Raw genomic sequence first — 9,158 nt, forward strand, 5'->3', positions numbered from 1 at the left:
CATATTATGATGATTTTAATTGATATAAAATAATTTTATAAGTAAAATATATACAAAATAATATTATATGAACAATAAAATTTATTATTTTTTTATTAATACTCTAAACATCAATAATATAAAAAGAAAATATTGATCAAGATATTTTTCATTTATAAATTCTAAAATTTTTCACACACTAGTGATTTTTGAAGAAAAAAAATAAATTACCTAATAAAAGCTAACATCTAAAAATAATTAAATATTTCCTAGGAAGAAAATAGAAGAGGATTGTCGGCCATGTGTTGTTATTAAATGAGTCATTGACATTTACGATTTATCCGGAATTGCCAACAACTCAGAAAACGTCGCTATCTCCGTTGCATTGCAAGTTGCAACCATTTATCGATGATGCATATAAAGGCGTTCTAGTCTCGAACGAATATACGCTTAGTAAAAGTTTACACAGCCAGCAATTTTATTAAATTTTAAACAATAATTAAAAAAATAAAAATAAATAATTTTATATTAATAGATAAAATTTTATATTATTAAAAATATCATTAATGATTATAAATCACAAAATTATTAAATCTCTAACACTTCTTGCTTAGGCTTATTCTTCTGTACGCCTTGAATACGTCATCATCTCACACTGCCACCACAATATAGGCTTATTATTCTGTTAGCTACAATTCACACAATTAATCTGCCATTTCTACTATTGTAATTCTCGTTTAACAAATTAAAGCAAGCAATCTTTTTTGCTATTTTCATCAATATAGAACATAGTCAGATGAATATCATTGCTCAATTTTAAAACAGTACAGTATCACGCATCTTCATCAGTTGTCACCTACCTCACCAGATGTTCCATGCTCACAATTCTTTTTATTCATAAAAGGTAGTTACCCATCACTTTCGATCTTTATAGCGAAATTTTACAAATATACCCACGTGGCGAAGAGCATGTTGAACCAGAGAAAAGTGAGAGGAAAATGAATAATGAAGCTTGACAATAATGATGAGTCTCAATTATTACAATGCTAATTAACTACCTGATAGATATAGCAAACTGTACAACTTGTCATATTACACTGGAAGCAAACTTTGATTAAGAAGGTTAAGCCGTGGCAGCGTTGTCATTTCTGAAGCTTCACTGATTTTGGTTTTCTGCCAGTTTGATCTCAATTGCTTTATGCGTGCAGATTGTGAAAAGTGGGAAGGGTAGGTCACACTCACACTATTGAATAGTGATGATTATTCTGTTATCCATTATTGATATTAAAGATTAAAAATGAATATTTCCTATATTTTATTCTAAAGTTTTACATACAGAAGCCCTACTAATTATTGCCTCGTGCTTCATGCGGACATACAATAAAGAAATCTCGTCCAATCTCAACAATTTTTGGTTTGGCCTACCAATAGTTAACATATGAACATTTCCTATATGATATTAGAGAATGTCTTTATGGAAAAAGTATTTTCTGGACTTTGATGGACCAAGTAAAAATATTTTAAATGTGTGGTTCAGATTAATTTTGGATATAAGTTTTTCATAATATTACATGTGCCCAATACTTACTTTAATTGTAAACCAGTATATAATGACTGGTTTGAATTTTTTTTTGAAAAAACTGTTTTAGTGGGTTGAGTGAATGTTGGGCTATAAAAAATTTTAATAATCCAAAAATAATTTATTTGTGTTTGGGCTTATTGGATATAAATTTATATTTGGCCTTTATTTTTATTTTCAACAAAAGATATATTATTAATATTTTGTATATTTAGTTAACAAAACATATATCTTTGTTATTTAACGATATGTAATTAATAAAAACATGTATATTAATTCGGTGTCAAACAGAATAAACACAGTATATTTCTTATCAAAATATCTTATAATTGTAAACGAAATAAAATATAAAAACTATTGATGAAATGTAGAAGGTATTTTCTTTGTTTTTACAAAAATAATAAAAAAAATTAGTCAAACAAAAAATCAATGAGAATTGTGGAGCATTCAGACTATGATTAAAAAGTAAAAACTCTCCAAATAATCATCCAACATTGCACCAACCATAGGATACTGACTCTCTAACTCCTACCAGAAGAAAATATTAAAATAATTTCATATAATGATAATAACAATAATAATTAATTATTTATAATATTTAGAAATAAAACACAGAATATAAGGCATAATGGGAGGCACTATAGAAGGCACACCAGGCGGCAACCTTGCTCCGACGCGGTGTGCATTGAGGCGGACAGTGATATGAGTTTGAGAGATGCAAAGGGACTTGAAAAAGTGAAAGGGGATCTGGTTACGCCCATCACGAACCCAGATCCCAGTGAATTGAGGACATCATCAAGGCTTTCTTCCATTGTTAGGCATTCTTCCATTGTTTCCATGGTTTTTACAAATAATATAAAAAATTTTCCCTATTCAATATCTCATCGCCTTCGTCACCGCCGCCACTAACACCGCCGAGTCGGACCCACTTCAAATCTTCCGGTAGCCATTCAAATCGCACTTTTCTTAGAATTTTTCAATCACAAAAGCTTATGAATCAATGCCAAAAGTGTTCCCTACTTCTTTGGCAACTGTCTTCCATGGTGTTCCTACCATAAGATTTGACAAAATCTCACTTTCGTGATTAACGGCATCGGCATTGCTGGTGGAACATTTGGTAAGGCCTGTAAAGACTGTAATAAAAATTTAAGGATGGTAATAGCAGCATCTATAAAGATCAATTTTTAATTGCAAGAACTAGAAATACCTGCTGCAATGGAAGACATTAAAGTCTGTGATTAATAATACACACCACAAACCTCTTCTAGCAGTTGTCCTGCCACAAAAATCCATCCAATATGAAACAGCAAACCATGTTCACAGCAACACTACCTAAAATAACAATGCAATCACAAATTTAGCCATCATTCCATCTGCAGAAAATTGAAGCATTGCAGCGAAAAGGAGATATAGAGAGAATCAAAAGCACACACCTAGTCCATGAATTGAAGCTGCACACTCAAAAGAAGCCGTGAAACAAATTATTTTCTTCGGCAAAATACTGCACATTGGCCATGCTTCAGAATCACTCCTTGAGGAACACGCTGAATCTGAATCTGCAAAGATTAAAATAAGAGTAAATTTTAAGTTCCCCTGCTAACAGATTGTCTCAAGAACAAACCAAATAACAGCTAGGAGCAAATTTAGTACCACTAGACGACGAGGAATCACTACTTGAACTGCTGGAGCCAATTCCTGTCCATTTGATCACAATAACAAATTAGTATAATGGTAAGAAAATGATTACAATGCTATATAAAATAAGTCTAACCCATTCAACTGATAAATGCACAAAAAATAAAAGGAGTTTTACCCCATTGAATTTATTGGATGCAGCATTGTTATTGTTCAAGTTGCCAAGTAGTGCCTGCCGGTTAAAAGAAGGATTCTGCAACAACAACAACAACAATATAAAAGAGGGATTGATGAAACTGAAGAAACTCACCAGTTTGAAATCACCTTTAACATGAAGAGAAGTCCAACCTCTATCGTCGGTCCCAACGCCAAGCCTCAGCATGCACCTCCTCGACGGGCGTCTCCTGAACAACACTGGCTGCGCCTCCAGCATCTCTTCTCAATCCAACACCCAAAAACGACACCCCAAAATAAAAACGACGATCTAATAAAAAAACCCTAGAATACAAATCCCCAAAACGACTATTCTTTGTTTTCGCAGGAAACAGCAGGGAACAGACAACAAAACCTTGTTCTTTTTTACGTGTTTACATATTAAACAAACGAGAAACGGAAAAACTAACAGAAATCAGAGCAGTAATAGACGTATAAAGGGAAAAATTAGCGAGAGTGATGAGCGACGCAATAGGGATTAAAAGGATTCAAGCCAGGACTGAATACGCGAAGGTCCTAAAGGACAAGGACGGAGTTCATGAAGGGAGAGGAGTTGATGATCATAATTGATGATGCGAATATCAGGGTTTTTGATGAAAAAAGAGGAGTATTGAGAGTGGGATCATGGGATTGAGGTGATTAATGGGAATCAAATGAATCCTTTCTTGATTAGGATTAGGGTTGATGGGAACATGGAGATCAGAAGATAGGAATCCTTTCTTTATGATCTTCTGTAGAACCTGCGAGCAGGACTTCATCAAGTTTCAATCTTTGAATTCGATCGTTATAAATCTTCGGTGATGGAATTCACCGGAAATGACCGTTTGTCGCCGGAGATCTTCTTGGTCGATGATTTTTGGGAGGGCCATTGAAGCTGTGCCTGGGTTGAAATTCTCCATTCTCGACCCCAACCCATGTGAGTTAAGCCCCACTTTGATCCCTGAGATTGGCGAGTTGCACTGAATTAGTCTTCTAGATCCCAATTGCACTAAATTAGTCCCCCAGATTCGAAAAAATGCACCACGTTAGTCCTTCTTCCAATTTCCGTCACCGGAGCACTGACGCCGTCAGTGACGTGGCCAGTTCTTGCCACGCTGGACCCAGCAACAGTTAGATGACATGGCAATAAATTTGATTAGCTCCAATTTAATCCTTGTCCCCTTTTATAACCAAGATTTCTGCCCTAACTTCTTCCTCTTCTTCTTCTACCCACTTTTCCTGGTTCTTCGTCTTCTTTCTCACTGTGTAGCTTTTTGGGTTTAGGATCATGAGTGCAAGTGGGAGCCAGACTTCCCAGCGGTCAAATAGAAGGATCTCCAGAGGAACCAGTAGAGCATCGAGTGTTTCAGAGCAGTGTGGGTGTGGCTGCCGCCCTGTACTCCGGTGGTCCACAACAGAGGCTAACCCTAACAAAGTCTCAACTAATAAGAATTATACATAAATAGATATGTAATAAAAGCATTAAATTTTTATGAATAACTACAAAGTGATTTCTATCTAATCCTTGAAGAAATTGCCAAAAGAAATTACCAATAATCCATGAACTTGATAGATTTCATTATCACAGGAAATGGTGGATTATGGAAATTGAAAATACCTGGTATCCATGAGAAAGATGTCCACCATGAGGAAGATCAAGTGCCATGATTCTGTCATGAGGTTTTAGCAATGCAGTATAAACTTAAAAATTTGAAGGAAACCCAGATAGAGGCTGAACGTTCACTGCAGTTTATGGGTAATAACATATGAAAAAAATTGACACCTAAATATTTTAAAAGAATTTACTGAATATCAAGAAAGCTCATGAGCATTCATTTTGAAATTTAACCAGCAAAAAGTCTACAAGAGAATTCAATCTAAATGCTACTTCTAAATTCTGAACAAAAACTTGTGTGCCTCAAGTGGTAGAAGAAGAAAGAGGAAAAAAATAAAAAAAGGTAATCACAATGAATAGATCATGTCCACCTGCAAGCTTAGAACAATTAGAACAATAGGCCAATGATCAACAAGATGAAATAATGTGCAATCAACAAAGCCAAATAAAAGGGTATACCAATATAGTTATTGTATAGTTACCTCTCCATTTAGCTGGATCCAACCTAAATGCCTCGAGGGCACGCTTCTGACATAGTCTTTCTGCCTAGCACCACAACCATAATCCATTCAAGAGTAGAGAAGCTTACTTATTCATCACAAAAACAAGAAAAATAATCACATTAACACAGGTCTTGTTTCAAAAGTGGCAATCTTGATGAAAATCAAGTTGAATTGCTTAACAACATCAAAGAACAAGTAACTATGTATGTGATTATTTATATTCAACCCATAAAACTACACAATTTCTAATTATAATGCCTAATGAGAATAGAATTTAAGATAAATATTGGCCAAACATAAGAATTAAACAAAACAATTTCACATTAGCATTTCATCGAACGTATGGCATGCATAATATGCAAACAGGGATTTTGAGCTCAATTGAAGTAGCTATCAACCCAGAAAAATAGCCAGCAAACACTTGCAATCCAACAAACATTAATTAACTAATCTAGACATAACAAGATTACTATGTACCTTGAGGAAGAAAGGCAACAATTTTTTAATTGGACTAGAAGCAGGAGTCCAATAATAAAATTCTATAGTAGAGATGAATTGAAGTGATATCTTACTGTAACTCCTGGTCTCTCTTTGTCGTAGACAGCTTCATCAGGATTTGTTGGTTCTGTGATGTTGGGTAGTGAAGTGTTATCAGCCAGGGCAGTGGGCTTATTGCCTTCGATGGGTGCTGATTCTTCCACCATTGGAACAGAGCATAAAAAGAAACCCTTAAACACAGTCCCACAAAACATCAAAATAAAATTCTAACACAAAATCAGCTTTAAAACTTGTGAATTGACAATATACAAAACACTTAACCATGATCAACACACATCACAGCATTCCATTAAATTTGAAAAAAAAATTTTCATCCTCACTAACCTCAGTGACGACGCAGAAGATTCCTGTAGTGGCAAACGTACTCTTCCGACAACTGCACAGCGAATGCCGTGTTCTAATAGTCTCAAAAAATCCTATTGCAGCCACCTGTTGCTACTTTGGGTCACTCATGGAAGAGAAACGTTTTTTTCTCTGCACTGATGGAGAAGTAGAAGACAAAGTAGAAGGACTAACGTGGTGCATTTTTTCGAATCCGAGGGACTAATTTAGTGCAATTGGGATCTCGAGGACTAATTCAGTGCAATTCGCCAATCTCAGGGACCAAAGTGGGGCTTAACTCCAATTTAACCCTAATCAAATTTGCCCCACATGTTAATAAAAGTTTATTTATGAACCTTTCATTATTTATAAATCGGTCCTTGAAGAAAATCCCATGCCCTAAGCTGTTCAAGCTGTGATGTTGATAGTTTGATGAACCAGAAGGGATTAAGAGATGGAGAGAAATAAGTTCTTCTCATTGTTGGAGAGAATGAAAAATTTCCTTAGAAAATATTTGTTGAGTTATTACACCTTATATACTATGTACTTTTTATGTACCTTCACTAAAAAATAATTACAATGGTAAACCTATTATTGATAAAGAAATAATCTAGGTAACACCCTCCCGCAAGCTAGAATTGTGTAAATCTAACAATCCTAGCTTGGAAACATTAGCCATTAGCGGACCCGGTGGCAGAGCTTTGGTAAGAAAATCAGCAAGTTGATCCTTGGACTGATGAGCTGTCTGTAAACAGTATTGTCTGTTAAAATGGTACCTGATTCCTTTGAGAGTTTCTGACTATAATCAAATGGAGTAAATGTGAATTCCAGAGTTAGAGCGTGCTACTTCCATTCCCAAGAAGTATTTGAGATCACTAAGATCCTTTATTTTGAATTTGTCATCCAAATCTTGCTTGATGGAATTGATTTCACTAATGTCATTCCCGGTTAAAACCAAGTCATCAATATATACTAGAATGGCAGTGAAGCTTTCAGATTATTTCTTGATGAAGAGTGAATGATCATCAAAAAACTGCTTATAACCAGCATCCACAAGAGTCTGAGTGAGCTTAATGTTCCATTGCCTGCTTGCTTGCTTAAGCCCATATAGAGATTTTTGCAATTTACAAACCAAACCTGGTTGTGATACAGCCAAACCGGGTGGTAACTTCATATAAACTTCCTTGTCCAAATCTCCATGAAGGAAGGCAGTGTTGACGTCCAGCTGTTTCAAATGCCATTTCTTTGCCGCTGCTAATGCTAACATTACTCGTAGGGTAGTCATTTTGACAACTAGACTAAAAGTATCACCATAATCTACTCCTTGCACTTGAGTGAATCCTTTTGCAACTAGCCTCGCTTTGTGCCTCTCTATGGTGCCATCGGGATTGAATTTTACCCGAAAAACCCATTTGTAACCCACAGCCTTCTTGTCTTTTGGGAGTTCAGTGAGACACCAAGTTCTGTTATGATCTAGAGCTGTCAATTCATCTTGTATTGCCTTTCTCCAACATTCATGTGCAGCCGCTTCCTCATAAGTGCTAGGTTCTTGATTTGAGGTGATGGCTAGAGAAAGTGACTTATATTTTGGGGTTAATTTATCATATGACAAGTGTTGTGAGATAGGATATAAAGAGTTAGAGTTGGCAACGTTGCTAGAGTGAGCTGTGTGGGTTGTCATACAATGATAGTCCTTCAAATAAGCAGGCAGTTTCTTGACTCTTTCAGACTTTCTAGTAATGCAGTCATGTGTGATGATTAATGTGAAGGTATATGCAAGAGAACCAAATACTCTTAAATATGAAAGGTCAGGTAAGTTACCATACAAAAGCTTATAAGGACTAGCATTATCCAGGTTAGTGCTGGGCAGCCTATTAATTAGGTGAATGGCGTGAGCAACTGCGTATTGCCAAAAACAATGTGGAATTCCTGATTGAAATAGCAGTGCTCTAGCAACACCTAAAATTTGCTGTTTTCTCTCTACAATCCCGTTTTGCTCTGGTGTTTCTACACAAGAAGTTTGGTGTAAAATTCCAGTTGATGCAAAAAAGGATTTTAGAGTGAACTCTGGCCCATTGTCGGTCCTTATACACTTAACTTATTTTTCAAATTGTACTCTGACAAAATTCACAAAATTAATAACCAATTGTGATGCTTCAGATTTGGTTTTCAAGGGAGAGAAATAAGTTCTCCTCATTGTTGGAGAGAATGAAAAATCCCCTTAGAAAATATTTGTTGAGTTATTACACCTTATATACTATGTATTTTTTATGTACTTTCACTAAAAAATAATTACAATGGTAAACATATTATTGATAAAGAAATAATCTAGGTAACACTTATATTTTTTATTAATTATCTTTATTATCTAGTCCTTCAAAGTCCAAAAAATACTTTTCCCACTATAAAAAGCTCCATGATGTCATCTCTATCAAATTTTTTTCATTCCATCAATCACATTTTTGACTAAAATTTTTATATTAATTTTTTTCTGGCGATCTTTATATATATATACTATTCATTAATTTTAAATTCACATACGCACGTCCGTGTTGTCTCTTTAAATGTTTTTCTCCCCCCCCTCTTCTTTTCTCTTTTTAATTGGTGGAGACGAGGAATTGATAACCAAAGCTTTTTTTTTAGTTTATTTTAATTTTGACATCATCTAAATAAGCATCCTATTTATGATATAAATAATATATCTTTGGTACTATTTATTATTTACATATTTTTTAAAATTATAATTTAAAAAGAATCACATAACATGCAAATAATA

General features: G+C 34.7%; 1 protein-coding gene across 5 annotated transcripts; it reads right to left on the bottom strand.

Annotated features, from left to right (window-relative positions):
• LOC107623799 lies at nt 1,963-4,325 on the bottom strand. 5 transcript variants are annotated; one of them, XM_021113203.1, is made up of 6 exons: nt 3,518-4,325; nt 3,372-3,446; nt 3,209-3,254; nt 2,992-3,114; nt 2,766-2,890; nt 1,963-2,682 (listed from the first exon to the last, which is right to left on the bottom strand). In XM_021113203.1, exons 1-5 carry the CDS (start codon nt 3,524-3,526, stop codon nt 2,823-2,825), a joined length of 321 nt encoding a protein of 106 aa, XP_020968862.1. In that variant the 5' UTR covers nt 3,527-4,325; the 3' UTR covers nt 1,963-2,682; nt 2,766-2,822. The 5 variants fall into 5 exon arrangements, 3 of the variants coding, with proteins under 3 accessions (XP_020968862.1, XP_020968861.1, XP_020968860.1); XR_002355260.1 differs by having other exon boundaries at nt 1,964-2,682; nt 3,209-3,253; nt 3,542-4,325; XR_002355261.1 differs by lacking the exon at nt 3,372-3,446 and having other exon boundaries at nt 1,964-2,682; nt 3,209-3,253; nt 3,504-4,325.

This window comes from Arachis ipaensis, chromosome B10 (genome assembly GCF_000816755.2).
Source record: "Arachis ipaensis cultivar K30076 chromosome B10, Araip1.1, whole genome shotgun sequence".
Taxonomy (NCBI): domain Eukaryota; kingdom Viridiplantae; phylum Streptophyta; class Magnoliopsida; order Fabales; family Fabaceae; genus Arachis; species Arachis ipaensis.

What these genes read in the sequence shown, in the direction of transcription:
- LOC107623799 (XM_021113201.1), bottom strand. Translation starts at nt 3,626, where the DNA reads ATGCTGGAGGCGCAGCCAGTGTTGTTCAGGAGACGCCCGTCGAGGAGG. An exon ending in ATCCAATAAATTCAATGGGG is followed by an intron (nt 3,254 to 3,370) that starts TAAAACTCCTTT and finishes TCAAATGGACAG; the next exon opens with GAATTGGCTCCAGCAGTTCA. An exon ending in TGATTCCTCGTCGTCTAGTG is followed by an intron (nt 3,115 to 3,208) that starts GTACTAAATTTG and finishes TAATCTTTGCAG; the next exon opens with ATTCAGATTCAGCGTGTTCC.